Here is a 17828-nt window from a genome sequence, read left to right as displayed (position 1 = left end):
TGTGTTGAGCTGGCTGGGGTGCCTAAGAAGGCTTCTGCAGTGTATAAGAAAATTAAATTTAAATGTGTGTTTACACGTGTTGCACTGGAACACATCTGGGAGCATCACTTGGGGAAAAGTTTTTCTGAGTTGGGATGGGAAAAATTGGGGGTTAGGGTTTGTAGGCCTTTGTTAGCCTCAAGTTTGCAAATCTATGTTGCCCTGAAGACTGGAGGGAGGACAATGTGACGCCGATTTTAAAAAGGATTCTAGGGGTGATTCGGGAAATTATAGACCGGTAAGCCCGATGTCGGTGTTGGGCAAAATAGTAGAAACTATTATAAAGAATAAAATTACTGAACACGTAGACAAACACGGTTTAATAGGACAGAGTCAGCATGGGTTCAGCCGAGGGAAGTCTTGCCTCACCAATTTGCTTCATTTTTTTGAAGGCGTGAATAAACATGTGGATAAAGGTGAGTCAGTTAATGTAGTGTATCTAGTTTTTCAGAAAGCTTTTGATAAAGTTCCTCTTGAGAAATTCCTGAGAAAACTAAACCGTCATGTGATAGGAGGCAATGTTCTGGTGTGGATTAGGAATTGGTTACTGGACAGAAAACAGAAGGTAGGGTTAAATGGTAATTTCACTCAATGGAGGAGGGTGAACAGTGGAGTGCCGCAGGGATCTGTATTGGGACCAGTACTATTTAACATATTTATAAATGATAAGGAAATCAGAATGACGAGTGAGGTGATTAAATTTGCAGATAATACAAAACTATTCAAGGTTGTTAAAATACGAGTGGACTGTGAAATATTGCAGGAAGACCTTAGGAAATTGAAAGACTGGGCATCCAAATGGCAGATGAAATTTAATGTGAACAACTGCAAGGTGATGCACATTGGAAAGAATAATCTGAATCATAATTACCTGATGCTATGTCCACCTTGGGGGTCAGCGCTGAAGAAAAAGATCTAGGTGTCGTTATAGATAATACGCTGAAATCTTTTGCTCAGTGTGTGGCGGCAGCCAAAAAAGCAAGCAGAATGCTAGGAATTATTAGGAAAGGGATGCTGTTACAAAGTGAATTAGACGGCAGAACGGGTGTTCTGTGAATCGTTATTATAAATTGAATTGAATGAGAGGAGGGGTGTACCATCAATCATTGCTATAAAGTGAATTGGAAGGCAAGAGGGGTGTACTGTGAATCGTCTTTATAAAGTGAAATGAATGGCAGGAAGGGTGTACCGTGAATCACTGCTATAAAGTGAATTCGATGGCAGGAGGGGATGTACCGTGAATCAGTGCAAAGTGAATTGGATGACAGGAGGGTTGTACGTGAATCATTATACCATTTTCCTTGTAGTCAAACCAAAACGGTTTACAATAAAAAAAAAAAAAAAAAATACAAACAATACATAAAACCTATAAACAATGGAAATCCGTTATTGATAGGAAAGTTCATACACTCACGACCAAACATCATAATGCAGGCATACTCCATATATATTTTTTAATTTATTTGTAAACTTTTACAAATTAATAGAACAGAATAACCAATTGGATAATTCCTCCATTACAAACACTGAAATAACAAAATGATGTTCCGGTTTCATTGCTATCCCCTCACCCCACCCTCCCTCCCCCTTCCCTCACCAAATTAAAGCAAAAACCTCTAGTACCCCAGCTCCGATACAACATACAAGGGCCTGGACCAAAAGACCATTGCACAAATTAGTTTGAAGATTTATGTGGTTTTGTGTTATTTGTGCTGTGCTGCGTTTGCTGTTCTGTATGGCAGGAGGAACATGCAGTAAATTGTTAGCATGAATAGGGACCCGGGAGATGCAGATTGTGAGTTCCCAGTACAGACTGGAGAGCAGAAGTACGCCCTGAATGGTTGAAGATTAGCACTTTGATTCAGCTGTAGACCAGGGGAACAGGCTGAGAAAGTCACGGGACTGAATTTCCTTGTAAATATGTGTTAAACAGACTGTGCTTAGCATCGGTCATATGTCTCACCTGGGACAGTTCTCTGCCACTAAATTCAGCTACAAAAGAGAAAGCCTCAGGCCCCAGCATCAGAAACAGGGGATCTGTGCAAAGGTTTACATACCCCAGGGTTGAGACTCGATGAGTTTCAGCTGGATAAGAGCTGCTGCCTGATGATTCTCCCCAATTTCACGGTGCATACTGAAGCACAGAGCCACCATGTTATGCTTCTCGCTGTCTCCAGGGTGACATCGCTTAATGTAATCCAGCAGCGCAGTCATCAAACCGCCCGTCTGCAAGAGATTCAGATATCAGCACCACCACAGAACGGCCTGGGGCTGAGGTAGACACCAATACAAAATCGTAAACAAAGAAGTTTGCATCTCCTTCTCCAGCAGGCTGGCCTCATACACAAGCACAGAGCCAGGCCTCTCTCTCCCATACAGACGCCACGGAGGGCCTCCTCTCACAGGCACAGGCCAGTCTTTTCTCTCTGACTTGCACATTTGCAAATGGTCACTTCTCCCTTGTCACACACACACCTAGTCCCTCACGTTCATTCTCAAACACACAGGGCCAGCAGCCTCCAGACACGCACACAGCCACCCCTCCTCTCTCACACATGCCCTTTAAGGTTAAAAGGCTACAACATGTTGTGCTCAGTCAAACAAACTCCCACGTTGAGGCATTTTGCAGACTGTGAAGACCTGCTCTCTGTGAGCAACAGGGAGGAACAGGATCTTACGTCCTGTGATGGCACTCTGGGCCATTACAGTCACGTCACGCACCTGCCAGGGAAGGAGAACATGTTAGCAGAGGGGTTGGGCCCAGTCCTCTCACCTCATGAGTTTCCCTGGACAAAGAGGTAGCAAACAAGATACAGTGATGTGAGCAAGTTTTCCCCCCTCCTGATTTCCCCCATTATTGCATTTAGGTCAGACCGAATGGTTTCTGATCTTTCAACAAAACGTAATATTAGATAAAGGGAACCTAAGTGAACACATAGCTCAGTTTTTAAATGATTATTTCATTTATTTAAGGAACAAAAGTATCCAACACCCATGTGAAAAAGTAACTCTCCCTTAGTTACTCAATCAAACAATTCACCACATTTAATTGATAAGTAGATTCAGCTGATTGAACACAGCCAGGCTTAATTTACAGTCAGCCCTGTTGAATCTAAACCTCGCTGTATACAGGGCCTTAACAAGAACGTTATGACAAGATCAAAGGGAATTCCAGAAGAGATATTTCTCATATCAGCCTGGAAAGGGTTACAAAGCCATTTCTAAAGCTCTGGGATTCCACTGAACCACAGTGAGAGCCTTTAGCTCCAATTGGAGAAGACTTGGAACAGAGGTGAATCTCCTAGGAGTGGCCGGTCTGCCAAAATTACTCCGGGTGCAGTGACAGAACATCTCAGAAGAACATACAAAGAACTGCAAGTCTCTCTAGCCTCAGCTAAGCTTTGATTTATTTGATATATCACTTAAAACAACATTTTAAAGCAGTTTACAGTAAAAATACTATACTGGTACAGTAAAAGATCTATAAATATTACATAAAAATAAAAACAAGGCTATTAACCACCTAATATTAAACACGAATCATACAGATCATTATATCATCAACTCGCAAAAAGCAGAATAGGAAGAAATACAGCTTCTGGTAAGGAATTCCAAAGCAATGACCCTGCATAACAAGCCATTTCTACAAGTAGTTAACAGAATGAGATTCGTGGGAGAGAAGCAAGGCGGAATCTGCTGTTATCTAGCGTTAACATCAATGCTCATCTCATATTTGCAAAAACACACCTGGATGATCCACAAGCCATTTGGGATAACGTTCGATGGACAAACAAGTCAAAAATAGAACTCTGGATAGCACAGATCCCCATTATGCCTGGCATAAAGCAAATACAGATTCCACAGTAAGAACCAATTCCAATATGACTCTTACATACCACTAAATCCCCGAACATGGGTTCAACACATACAAACAAAATTAGTACAACACTGCAAGACCATAAACATCTTAAAAACTGTTAAAGCTGCTTGCAAGCAAATGTATACTTCAATCTTGGACCTCAGAGACGGGCCCTGAATTCTGGCATTGGCGCAACCAGATACATCAATTGATGACCTGGGAGGCTAGAGAAGCAAAAGGATCATGTCGACATAAAGCAAGTTTTCTCAAAGTATGGAGTTCTTTTATGGACAGCTTGACTCAAAGGGGTAGAAGTCTCATTCTCAACACCTTGTGAATATGAGCAGTATTGGAGACCATTCTTAGGAATGCCTGTTACTTGAGCGGGAGGGAGGGGGAGGCAAGGGCTTCGATAGGGAGAGGTGGGGGGGGGGGGGGGAAATTAAAACAATGTCGATGATGAAAGTATTAGTCTGTTTATATGCCGATGCTTTGGTTTATTCTCAAATACTTGTAATTTGCATTCACTGGAAGCTATAATGTTGATTCATCAATAAAAACAGCTGAAACATAAAAACTAATAAAGATTTAAAAAATGATCATTTATCAAATAAAAAATGTTGTTGTTTTTTTTCAAAAACCATAACACCACCTCGCGAAGGATGTTAAAAAAATGGAAGCGGTGCAAAGAAAAGCTAGGAGAATGGTATGGGATTTGCGTTCCAAGACGTATGAAGAGAGACTTGCTGACCTGAACATGTATACCCTGGAGGAAAGGAGGAACAGGGGTGATATGATACAGACGTTCAAATACTTGAAAGGTATTAATCCGCAAAAAAATATTTTCTGGAGATGGGAAGGCAGTAGAACGAGAGGACATGAAATGAGACTGAAGGGGAGCAGACTCAAAAAAGATGTCAGGAAGTATTTTTTTCACGGAGAGGGTGGTGGATGCTTGGAATGCCCTCCCGTGGGAGGTGGTGGAGATGAAAACGGTAACGGAATTCAAACATGCGTGGGATATGCATAAAGGAATCCTGTGCAGTAGGAATGGATCCTCAGAAGCTTAGCCAAAATTGGGTGGCGGAGCAGGTAGGGGAAGAGAGGTTGGTGGTTGGGAGGCGAGGATAGTGGAGGGCAGACTTATACGGTCTGTGCCAGAGCCGGTGATGGGAGGCGGGACTGGTGGTTGGGAGGTGGGAAATACTGCTGGGCAGACTTGTACGGTCTGTGCCCTGAAAAAGGCAGGTACAAATCAAGGTAAGGTATACACACATGAGTTTATCTTGTTGGGCAGACTGGATGGACCATGCAGGTCTTTTTCTGCCGTCATCTACTATGTTACTATGTTCTAAAACTTGAAGGAAGAGAATTCCAAACAGAACATCGTATCAACAATCAAATATGGTGGTAGGGTGATGGTGTAGGAATTCTTTTGTTCTTCAGGATCTGGAAAACCTGTATCAAAGGAACCATGAATTCTACATTATACAGAAAATTCTTAAGGAGAATGATCCGGTCATCTGTCCATGAACTGAAGTTGAAGCATGATCCAAAACACAAAAGCAAGTCTACATCTGAATGGCTGAAGAGAAACAAAATTAAAGTTTTGGATTGGCCCAGTCAAAGTCCTGACTTGAACCCAATACAGATGATGAGGTAGGACCTGAAATGAGCAATCCAGGAACAAAAACCTACAAATGTGTCTGAATTTAAAGCAGATCTCCAAAAAACAGTGGGCTAAGATTCCTCAACAGTGATGTAGAGAAACATAGAAACATGACGGCAGATAAGGGACAAATGGCCCATCCACAGTAACCACTAACCCCTCCTTTTCCTAAGGGATCCCACGTGCCTGTCCCATGCTTTTCAAAATTCTGACACAGTCTTTGTCTCCACAATCTCCACCGGGAGGCCGTTCCACACATCTACCACCCTTTCTGTGAGATTCCTCCTTAGCCTATTTCTTCTTAACTCTATCCTATGCCCTCTCATTCCAGATTTCCTTCATTTGAAAAAGGCTCACCTCCTGTACATTAATGCCACTGAGGTATTTAAACGTCTCTATCATATCCCCTCTCTCCTGCTTCTCTTCCAGCGTATACATTTAACATAGAAACATGACGGCAGATAAAGGCCATTTGACCCATCCAGTCTGCCCATCCTCCGTAACCCCCAATTCTATCTGTTCCTAAGCGATTCCACATGCTTATCCCATGCCTTTTTAAATTCTGGAACAGTCCTAGACTCCAAACATCCTCCAGGGAGGCAGACCTCATTCTTATATTGCGATTTCGCTGCAATGACCTCAGCTGAGTACCCTTTTCATCTCAGCCGAGCCATCTCAAGGGCCAGGCCTTAATAGAGAAGATAGATGATCCTCCATCGTTACAGGTCCCCGAGCCAGAAAAACTTTTTTCTCCTGTGGAAGTCCGAAACCTTCTCCGACCTTGAGCCTGACCAAGTCTGCGTACCACAGCTGACTGATCCAATCCAGTGACACCAGAACTACAAAGCCACAATCTGCTTTGTCGACGTGGAAGAAACAGATAGAGAAGACCCAACAATGGCCGGTTTTGTAGCAGGGTATCCAGCCTGGCACAGACCCATCTTTACCATCTGAGGAAGCAAGGGGCCTTGTCAGCATTCTGACTTGTGTTAAGCCCCCCTCCCCTAATTCTCTGGGAGGGATCTTAAGTGGAAGGTTACAAGGGCAGCCTTCAGGTGCTTCTCCCCAGATAAACTCAACAATTTCACAGGAAAACTTTCTAAGTCCTCAAAATGAACTTCCGTTTTTTTTAGAATTTAAAATGCTTTTATTAAAAAATATCACTGAAATATAATAAGATGCTTCTCTTTAGCCCAACTAAAGGTAAGCATTAGTTTTCCTGTGAGAGGAAGCTGAAAAGCAGACAGCTGCAAGACGTTAAGCCTGTACTGACAAGTTCCTGCCTCTACATAGTTCATATAAACTTTTATACAGTTTTGCTTAGCATCAGCCTATGTTCAGTTTTGTTTTAAATAGTGAATTCTCTTTCCTACTCCATCCTGTTTTTCTTTTCACATGCAGACCCCAAATATCGGTCCATTCCTCTAGCTTCGCTAGGTCCTTCCTCATGTCATTCACACCCTCCAGGGTGTCCACCCTGTTGCAGAATTCAGTATCATCCGCAAAGAGGCAAACCTTACCAGACAACCCTTCTGCAATATCGCTCACAAAGACGTTAAAAAGAGCCGGCCCTAGGACCGATCCCTGCGGTACTCCACTGACGACATCCTTTTCTTCAGCGCAAACTCCATTTACCACTACCTTCTGTCTCCTACCATTCAACCAATTTTAACCCAATCAGTTACTCTAGGTCCCATACCGAGGGCACTCCATTTATTTATGTCTCCTGTGCAGAACCATGTCAAAGGCTTTGCTGAAATCCAAGTATACCACATCAAGCGCCCCTCCCACATCCAACTGTTTGGTCACCCAGTCGAATAAGACATCGCCTGACACGACCTGCCACTAGTGAAGCCATGCTGCCTCGGGTCCCACATTCCATGTAGTTCAAGAAATCTCACAATCCTCTTCTTTAGAAGCGTTTCCATTAGCTTACTCACCACCGAGGTCAGACTGACAGGTCTGTAATTCCCAACCTCCTCCTTACTTCCACTTTTGTGCAAAGGAACCACATCTGACCTTCTCCAGTCCACCGGGACCACTCCAGTTTCTAAGGAAGCATTGAAGAGGTCCGTCAGTGGAGCTGACAGAACTTCTCCGAGTTCCTTAAGCACCCTTGGGTGTATCCCATCAGGCCCCATCACTCTGTCTACTTTTAGTTTGGCAAGCTCCTCACGAACACAGTCATAGTAACATAGTAGATGACGGCAGAAAAAGACCTGCATGGTCCATCCAGTCTGCCCAACAAGATAAACTCATATGTGTATACCTGACCTTGATTTGTACCTGCCTTTTTCAGGGCACAGACCGTACAAGTCTGCCCAGCAGTATTTCCCGCCTCCCAACCACCAGTCCCACCTCCCATCACTGGCTCTGGCACAGACCGTATAAGTCTGCTCTCCACTATCCTCACCTCCCAACCACCAACCCCTCTTCCCCCCACCTGCTCCACCCTCCGTAAATGGGTCTTGGTCTACCATAAATTCATCCCCTTTAGCCTTTGTTTTCTGCAGCCCTACCCCCGGTCTTTCATTCGTGAACACAGAGATAAAATAATTGTTAAGCAGTTCAGCTTTATCCTTATCATCTTCCACATATTTCTTCAGCTTTGAGCCTCACAATGCTATTATGGCCCTTCCTCTTGTCACATATCTGAAAAAGGTCTTGTCCTCCAATTTTACCTTATTAGCTATCTTTTCCTCCATTTGCCGCTTCGCTTTCCTGATAGCTTTTCCAGCTTCTCTTTGCTTATTTAGGTATTCTCTCCTGTCTTCATCTTTCTGAGTCTTCTTATAATGAGCAAAGGTTAGCCTCCTTTCCCTTATCTTTTCAGCTACTACATTCGCGTACCAGAGAGGCCTTCTTTTCCTCTTACTTTTATGTAATTTTTCTAACATAAAGGTTAGTTGCCTTTAATATACCTCCTTTCAGTCTTGTCCATTGCTGTTCTACATCTTTCAGCTGTTCCCATCCCACTAACTGTTCCTTGAGAAATTTCCCCACCTCGGCAAAGTTAGTTCCTTTGAAATCCAGGACCATCAATCTCTAGTGAGCCCTCTCTTCTGTTTTAACTAGTAAAAAAGGCCCGTTTCTGTCAGAAATGAAACGGGCGCTAGCAAGGTTTTCCTCGGAGTGTATGCTTGAGAGAGAGTGTGTGTGAGAGATGGAGAGTATGATAGACAGAGAGTGTGTCAGAGAGAGTGTATGTGAGAGACAGAGAGTGAGTGAGTGTGTGCCCCCCTCCCCCCTCCCTTTATGGTCTGAGGCCCCCCTTCCACCCCCACCCTCTATGGTCTCAGGACCCCCCTCACCCCCTCCCTCCAGCCGCCCATGTCCAGCGACCCTCCTCTACCCTGCCCCCCCTGCAACCACCCATGTCCAGCGACCCTCCTCTCCCCCTGACACCCCTGCAGCCACCCATGTCCAGCGACCCTCCCCCTGACCCCCCCTGCAGCCACCCATGTCCAGCGACCCTCCTCTCTCCCCTGCCCCCCCTCCAGCCACCCAGGCTGACGTCACTCACAGCTGATTCCCAGGCAGAGGGAGGAGTAGGGAAACACGCAGAGCAAGTGGCAGGGAGCGCACATCAAACAATGACCCTACTCTCTCCTGCCCCCCCTGCAGCCACCCATGTCCAGCGACCCTACTCTCTCCCTGCCCCCCCTCCAGCCACCCATGTCCAATGACCCTCCTCTCCCCTGCCCCCCTCCAGCCACCCCTGTCCAACAACCCTCCTCTCCCCTGCCCCCCCTCCAGCCACCCATGTCCAATGACCCTGCTCTCTCACCTGCCCCTCCCACCCAGGTTGTGTAACCAATTCTTCGGGGCAGGCAGGAAAGATCCCTGGTCCTGCCTGCCCACTGCTGGCGCTGGTGCTCCCCCGCTGCCGGATCGCTGTTCAAAATGGCTTCCAAGACTTCCAATGGCGGACTCGCGAGACTTCTGCTGAAGTCTTGGAGGCTGCCCTTGTAAGTATCGGCAGCCATTTTGAACAGCGATCCGGCAGCGGGGGAGCACCAGCGCCTGGGAATCAGCTGTAAGTGACGTCAGCCTGGCTACGGAGCCTAGCTCAGCAACTCCGAAGGAGCCACGGACACAGGCAGACACATTAGAATGTTGGTGGTGAGAATTATTATATAGGATATTGAACCATACCATACGATGATCACTAGATGCCAAATGGTCTGCCACCTTGACGTCAAAAACGTACTCTCCATTCGTAAGCACGAGGTCTAGAACAGCTCCATCCCACGTCGGTTCCGTCACCCACTGCTGGAACAAGTCTTCCAGTAGGGAATCTAAGATCTCTTTGCTTCCAGGCAACCCCGCAGCCGGGACGCCCCAATCAACATCCGGCATATTGAAGTCACCTATCAGTAGTACTTCCCCTTCCTAGCTCTCTTGCGGATGTCTTCAATTAAGTCCCTGCCATTTCCTCCGACTGTGAGGGTGGTCTGTATATCACTCCGATATAGATACATTTTCCTTTCCCTCTTTTCCAGTTTAACCCCACAGTGCTTCTTCCATATGTGCGGTTCATAAGCCTGTCCTTAATATGTTTTATGATGGAGACATAAATGCTCATTTTCAAAGCACTTAGCCTCCCAAAGTTCCATAGAAACCTATGGAACTTAGCCTCCCAAAGTGCTTTGAAAATATGCCTCATAGTAACATAGTAGATGAGGGCAGAAAAAGACCTGCACAGTCCATCCAGTCTGCCCAACAAGATAAACTCATATGTGCTACTTTTTGTGTATACCTTACCTTGATTTGTATCTGTCATTTTCAGGGCACGGACCGTATAAGTCTGCCCAGCACTATCCCCGCCTCCCACCACCAGCTCTGGCACAGACCCTATAAGTCTGCCTAGCACTATCCCCGCCTCCCAACCACCAGCCCCTCCTCCCACCACCATCTCTGGCACAGACCGTATAAGTCTGCCCAGCACTATCCCCACCTCCCAACCACCATCCCCGCCTCCCAACCACCGGCTCTGGCACAGACCGTATAAGTCTGCCTAGCATTATCCCTGCCTCCAAACCACCAGCTCTGGCACAGACCGTATAAGTCTGCCCAGCACTATCCCCGCCGCCCAACCACCAGCCCTAGCACAGACCGTATAAGTCTGCCCAGCACCATCCCCGCCTCCCGCCACCGGCTCTGCCACCCCAATCTTGGCTAAGCTCCTTAGGATCCGTTCCTTTTGAACGGATTCCTTTATGTTTATCCCACGCATGTTTGAATTCCGTTACCGTTTTCATTTCCACTACCTCCCGTGGGAGGGCATTCCAAGCATCCACCACTCTCTCCGTGAAGAAATTCTTCCTGACATTTTTCTTGAGTCTGCCCCCCTTCACTTACCAATTTTTGTAGTCGTCCTCTGGACCGATTCCATCCTGCTTATATCTTTCTGTAGGTCCGGTCTCCAGAATTGCACACCAGATTGGCTATCTTTTCTTCCATTGCCTCTTCGCTTTCCTAATAACTTTTCCAGCTTCCCTTAGCTTTTCCAGGACTAAAGGAAGCTGGAAAAGCTGTTAGGAAAGTGAAGAGGCAAATGGAACAAAAGATAGCCGATACGGTAAAATTGGGGGACAAGACCTTTTTTCAGATATATAAGCGACAGGAGGAAGTGTCATAATAGCACTATAAGGATCAAAGCTGAGGGGGAGTAACATGTTTAAGCTGATAAGGATAAAGCTGAACTGATTAACAATTATTTCTAATCTGTATTCATGGATTAAAGGTTGGGGAAGGACTGCAGAAAACAAATGCAGATGGGAATAGATGTATGGTAGACTGAGAAAGAACTGTGTTCGTGAGGAGCTAGCTAAACTAAAAGTAGACAAAGCGATGGGGCCTGAGGGGATACATCCGGGTGCTCAAGGAACTCGGATTCTGGCAGCTCCTTAGTGGTCCCGGAGGACTGGAGAATGTGCGGATGTGTCCCTCTGAACAAGAGTGGAAGTAAGGAGGAGGTGGGAATTACAGACCTGTCAGTCCGACCTCGGTGGTGAGTAAACTAATTGAAACACTTCTAAAGCGGAGGAACATGAGGTTTCTCGAATCGAATGGACTGCAGGACCCGAGGCAGCATGGCTTCACTAGGGGCAGATCGTGTCAGACAAATCAAACGTTAAACACTGATACCTATTTATTCTTATTTAAAACATTCATAACTCACAAAAACCTATGTGGGTTTTTTAAATTAACCCCCACTACTATACTACAAGTGTCTTATATTTCGCATTATCTCTAAAATGATCCAATGTGTATCAGATAGAAAGACACCATCTCAATCAGGCGGAATTACACAGTACAGACAAAATTCAAAGATAATATAATCATGTCCCCAGTTAATCCAAATCAGTAAACGTAAGTCTTCAAAAACTTAAACTTAAATGTAAGTGAAAACATCCAAACTTGAACTTATGTCATAATGCTGCTCATTTTCAAAGCAGTAACCTACGTAACTTTGTAAGTCTATGTGCTTTGAAAATCAGCCTCAATATCTTATATAAAATTATAGGAAATGTTTGGTTGTACTTATTGCTCCTAAAGGTCCAACCAGTTGTAAGTTGAGGGGGCAGGTACCTTTCCACAAAGGTGATATAGGTGTTGGAAAAATGTATTCCTTAGTAATTTAACAACTGGGTTATGTATTTACTCAGGTTCCCTTTGTCTAATATTATATTTTGTTCAAACATCAGAAACCATTCAGTGCAATTATAGGTGAAATCGGGGGAGGAGGGGGGAGCTATTCCTCATCACTGTGTTCCATGAAAGTGGGGCATTATGCAATAGTAGATGTTTTCGCATCTTACTCGATACTGTTGACGAGAGGGACTCGGAGCAAGCTAGCGTTGCATGCTCTCTTCCCGGAAGGGGAGAGGATCTCCTGTCTGCTTATTCTCCAGTGACCCCTGAGATGACTATGCGGTTTACAACTTCTATTACAACTTTTGCACTGTCCCTAATGGGCTGACAATCCAACTTATATATTGTACCTGGGGCAACGAAGGGCTAAGTGACTTGTCCATGTTGCACGGAGTTGCAGAGGGAATTGAACTTGGTTCTCCAGGATCTCAACCCACTGCCGACCATCAGGCAGCAGCAGGAATCGAACGCTGCACTAACCATTAGGCCACGCCTCTACTCCAAAAACAAAGATGATCTCAAAAAAAGGAGAAAAAAAAAACAAATCTGGGCAACTATGATCCTCATAACTTCTTATTAGTCAAGAAAACTTTGTTTCTGCTTTGGGTGCGAACCATCAGGGAGACTGGCATGCAAATGGCAGATGGCATTTAATCAAAGGAAACAGTGGATCCAAAAAAGTCCTCTCACGAGTGGTGTCTCCTTAAACAAGGTCTTTATTTCAAATCAATAAAACAATGACCCGACACGAATTCATGTTTCGGCCGTAAAGGCCTGCATCAGGGGTCTATAAATAAGCATAAATATAAAATCAGTACAAACGTGTAAATCTCATGTGTAACACACATAAATAAAAACATATATATGTTTATTTATAGACCCCTGACTCAGGCCTTTACGGCCGAAACACGATTTGTGTCGGGTCGTTGTTTCATTGATTTGAAATAAAGACCTTGTTTAAGGAGACACCACTCGTGAGAGGACTTTTTTGGATCCACTGTTTCCTTTGCTTTGCTGTTTTCCTGTGGAGAGAACACCTTCTGTGTGTGTTGGTTCCTTAGATGGCATTTAATGTCAGTAACTGCAAATTGATGCATGTAGGAACCCAAACTACAAAGCGACATTATGAAAAGGTTCTCATATGAGGAGTCAATACCCAGGAAATGGATTTAGGTGTCATCACTGAGATATGTTGAAACCCTCTGTGGCAGCTAAGAAAGCAAGTAGAATGTTAGGAATTAAGAAAGCAATAGAGCACAACATTGAGATTACTATAATGCCTGTGTATTGCTCCACAGTGCGACCATACCTCAGGTACTGTATGAAATTCTGGCCACTACATATAACAGAATTCAACAACTACTACTTACTTATCATTTCTATAGTGCTACTAGACTGTTCACGCTATCCAAAAATACTAGGACTAGAGGGCATGAGTTGAAGCTACAGTGTGGTAAATTTAAAACGAATCGGAGAAAATTTTTCTTCACCCAACGTGTAATTAGACTCTGGAATTCGTTGCCGGAGAACGTGGTACGGGCGGTTAGCTTGACGGAGTTTAAAAAGGGGTTAGATAGATTCCTAAAGGACAAGTCCATAGACCGCTATTAAATGGACTTGGAAAATTCCGCATTTTTAGGTATAACTTGTCTGGAATGTTTTTACGTTTGGGGAGCGTGCCAGGTGCCCTTGACCTGGATTGGCCACTGTCGGTGACAGGATGCTGGGCTAGATGGACCTTTGGTCTTTCCCAGTATGGCACTACTTATGTACTTATGTAGACGTACACAGCATTATACACTTGAACATTTAAGAGACAGTTTCCTGCTCGACAGAGCTTACAATCTAATCAGGACAAATAAGGGATAAGGGAATTACTTAAGGTGGAATTGATAAAACAGACCTGGGGACTGAACAAGTGAATAGGGTCTAGGAGTTAAAGCAGCCTCAAAAAGGTGGACTTTTAGCCTAGATTTGAAGACGGCCATAGACAGGGCTTGACATACTGACTCAGGAACTCTAGTCCAGGCGTATGGTGCAGCAAGATAAAAGGAACGGAGTCTGGAGTTAGCAGTGGAGGAGAAGGGTGCAGATATGAGATTTTTACCCAGTGAACGGAGTTCTCGGGGAGGAATGTAGGGAGAGATGAGAGTGGAGAGGTACTGAGGAGCTGCAGAGTGAATGCACTTGTAGGTCAATAAGAGGAGTTTGAACTGTATGCGGAAACGGATAGGAAGCCAGTGAAGTGACTTGAGGAGAGGGCTAATATGAACATAACGACCCTGGCGGAATATAAGTCATGCAGCAGAGCTCTGAACAGATTGAAGGAGAGAGAGGGTTTAGTGGGAGACCTGTGAGAAGCAAGCTGCAATAGTCTAAGCCAGTGTTTTCCAAATCCGGTCCTGGATCACTCCTTGCCAGTCAGGTTTTCAGACTATCCACAATGAATATGTATACAAGAGATCTGCATATAATAGAGGCAGTGTATGCAAATCAAGTTCATGCATATTCATTGTAGATATTCTGAAAACTTGACTAGCAAGGGGGTCTCCAGGACTGGACTTGGGAAACACTGGTGTAAGCGAGAGGAATAAGAAAAGGTACAGGGTGAGCAAAATGATAAAGGGGATGGTACAATTTCCCTGTGAGGAAAGGCTGAAGCATCTAGGGCTCTTCAGCTTGGAGAAGAGATGGCTGAGGGAAGACATGATAGAGGTCTTTAAAATAATGAGTGGAGTGGAAAGGGTAGACGTGAATCTCTTGTTTACTCTTTCCAAAAAATACGCAATGAAGCTAAGTAGCAGCAAATTAAACGAATCGGAGAAAATATTTCTTCACTCAACATGTAACTAAACTCTGGAATTCGTTGCCAGAGAATGTGGTAAAAGCAGTTAGCTTAGCGGGGTTTAAAAAGGTTTGGATAGTTTTCTTTTTTTTTTTATTTCTTTATTTATCATTTTCATTAAATTTACAAGAATATATCTTGAACAAGTAAAGCAGTTTAACAAATTACAGGCAATTTTCTTTAAAGAAAAAATTAAATAAGGAAATTATAAATTGTCAACTTGTATTAGACCCCAAATTGAAGGGGCTGGGTCTTAGTACTACTCAGGAGATTAGTTTCAAGAATCTTACAAAAATATAGGTAAAGGCTTAACAGTATATACCGCGCATTTAACTTTTCCATTAGTCTCTTTTTCCAAGGCTAATCAGACTTACTAAACTCCAACATAAATTTATAAAACCTTTTTCTGTAAAATAAACTGTTTCAAATGCTCAGGAAGAAAAAATACATATTTGACCCCTAAATATTTCACATTGCATTTACACGGATAGTTAAGATTAAAAGAGGCTCCCAAGGCTAATGTTGCAGATCTTAATACTAAAAAACTCTTTCCTTCTAGCCTGAGTCTGTTTAATGACATCTGGAAAAACTAGTACTTTTTTCCCATAAAATGGGATTTGTAAATGCTTTAATGCAGTTTTTCTAACCAGTTCCAGGTCCTGTTGAAAAATAAAAGATACTAAAAGAGTTTGTCTTTCAGTTTTTTTCAGTCAAGGATGATTCTAATAATTCTGAAACATTTAAATCAGGTTCTGTTTGCAATAGTTCCTGGGGGCCATCTTTCAATTTTCTTGCTGGCAGATAATATACTTTGTTAAGTGGAGTTATTTTATCTTCTGTGAATTTCAAATTTTCCATCAATATCGTTTGAAAATATCTAAAGGGGAATAAACTAAAGTTCTTGGAAAATTCAACAAACGCAAATTGAGCCTCCTGTTGTAGTTTTCAAAATACTCCAATCTGGTATGAATCAATGTGTTATCTTGTATAAGCTTTGCCGAAACTTCTTTCATTTTTACATTTTCATCAGATAAATGTTTCATTCTTTCTGAGACTTCACTTTTCATTGCAATAAGGTCTTTAGACAAAGTCTGAACGTTACTCACAAGAGAGTCGATCTTGCTAGTTGAGGTTAAGACCGTCTGAAGTGTCTCCCATATAGCCTCGAGTGATACCGGCACTTTCTGAGCCTTAGATGAAACACAGGCTTCGACTGGGGAAATCGCTATGGAGCCCATTTGACTCGCCGCTACGCCGTCATCGCGGTTTTGCGGGTCGCCTCCATAATCGGCCCCAGTCGGTTGTGGCGGTTGAGACCGCGTTGGAGGGGACAACGAAATATCCTGTCCCAAGAGGTCAGCCTCTCCTGGCGCTGTAAACTCAGCGGGACCTCCGAACGCCGTCGTCGCGGTTCTCGCGAGAAAACTGTCGAGCGTCTGCTGGGTAGGTGTAGAAGTTAGAGCTGCTTGGGCCGCAGCTCTAACAAACGCCTTTCTCTTTGTATGCGGCATATTTCTTTAGAGGTAAAGACAAAATTTTTTAGGTAATAGAGAAAGGGTTTGTGCTCCTGCTAACTACCAGATGTTACTCGCGAGGAGATGTTTGCTGCCGCCATCTTGCTCCGCCCCCTCCACCGTTGTTTGGATAGTTTTCTAAAGAAAAGTCCATAAGCCATTATTAAGATGGACTTGGGGAAAATCTACTGCTTATTTCTAGGATAAGCAGCATAAAATTGTACTGTTTTCGGATCTTGCCAGAACTCATGTGTTTTAAGAACCTTGAATTTAATCACCTCACTTGTCATTCTGATTTCCAGATCATCTGTTAAATAGCACTGGTCCCACTACAGATCCCTGTGGCACTCCACTATTCACCTTCCTCCCTTGAGAGAAATGGCATTGTTCCGGGTTGGGGTGGGGGCCTTGGGCTTCAAGTTGTAGGGGGGGCCACTAGACACCAGGAAGCTTTTTTGTGGGATGGGGGAGGGGGAAGAAGACTTCACTCAAAGTATAATTAAAGTCTGGAATTTGTTGTCAGAGAATGTGGTAAAAACAGTTAGCTTAGCAGGGTTTAAAAAAAGGTTTGGATAATTTCCTAAGAGAAAAGTCCATAAGCCATTATTAAGATGGATGTGGGAAAATCCACTGCATATTCTAGGATAAGCAGCTTAAATGTATTGTACTATTCTGGGAACTTGCCACATGCTTGTGAACTGGATTGGCCACTGTTGGAAACAGGATACTGGGTTTGATGGACTTTCAGTTGTCCCAGTATGGTAAGGCTTATGTTCTTAAACTAGGTGGGTGGATGGATGAGAAAACTAAAAGATTTTAATACACCAATCTTAGCACTTATAACTAATCCTTCTTGCAAATCATGATTTTAAAAACCTGCTAGGTGTGAAGTTTTAAATAGGACGTGTAATATCAAACTCTTTACTGGTCGCAGTTTTACCAATAAAAAAACAACAAAAGCCAAATGCTGAGCAGTCACACTTTGGTCAGTCGGGGATTCACTCTCTACAATTCAAGGTTGTTTATTTTCCGAGAGAGTGGGATGCTATCGACAGCTTTATTCAGCATCAACTGGTCTTTGGTTCCATATATTAATCTTTTACTGTGATCCTAGATGTTCTATATGCTGGCTTCTCTGTTCACAGCTACATAAGGAACTGAGATGGCCTCTGCAATGGCACCGATACAAAATTCCCATATATGTGCAACAGAGTTCGCTAGGAAGCTTGAAGCCTAGGCCTGTTA

At 43.8% G+C, this 17828-nt stretch overlaps 1 protein-coding gene across 1 annotated transcript in view; it reads right to left on the bottom strand.

Moving 5' to 3' along the window:
• The window catches only part of SPG11 (SPG11 vesicle trafficking associated, spatacsin), a 189878-nt gene that overhangs the window by 18797 nt on the left and 153253 nt on the right, over positions 1-17828 (bottom strand). The window contains 1 exon segment of the mRNA XM_030189824.1: positions 2097-2265. Coding sequence (XP_030045684.1) covers positions 2097-2265 — 169 coding nt within the window.

This window comes from Microcaecilia unicolor, chromosome 1, assembly GCF_901765095.1.
Source record: "Microcaecilia unicolor chromosome 1, aMicUni1.1, whole genome shotgun sequence".
Taxonomy (NCBI): Eukaryota; Metazoa; Chordata; class Amphibia; order Gymnophiona; family Siphonopidae; genus Microcaecilia; species Microcaecilia unicolor.
Note: the sequence above shows the minus strand (reverse complement) of the source record. Positions and strands in the feature narration are given on the sequence as shown.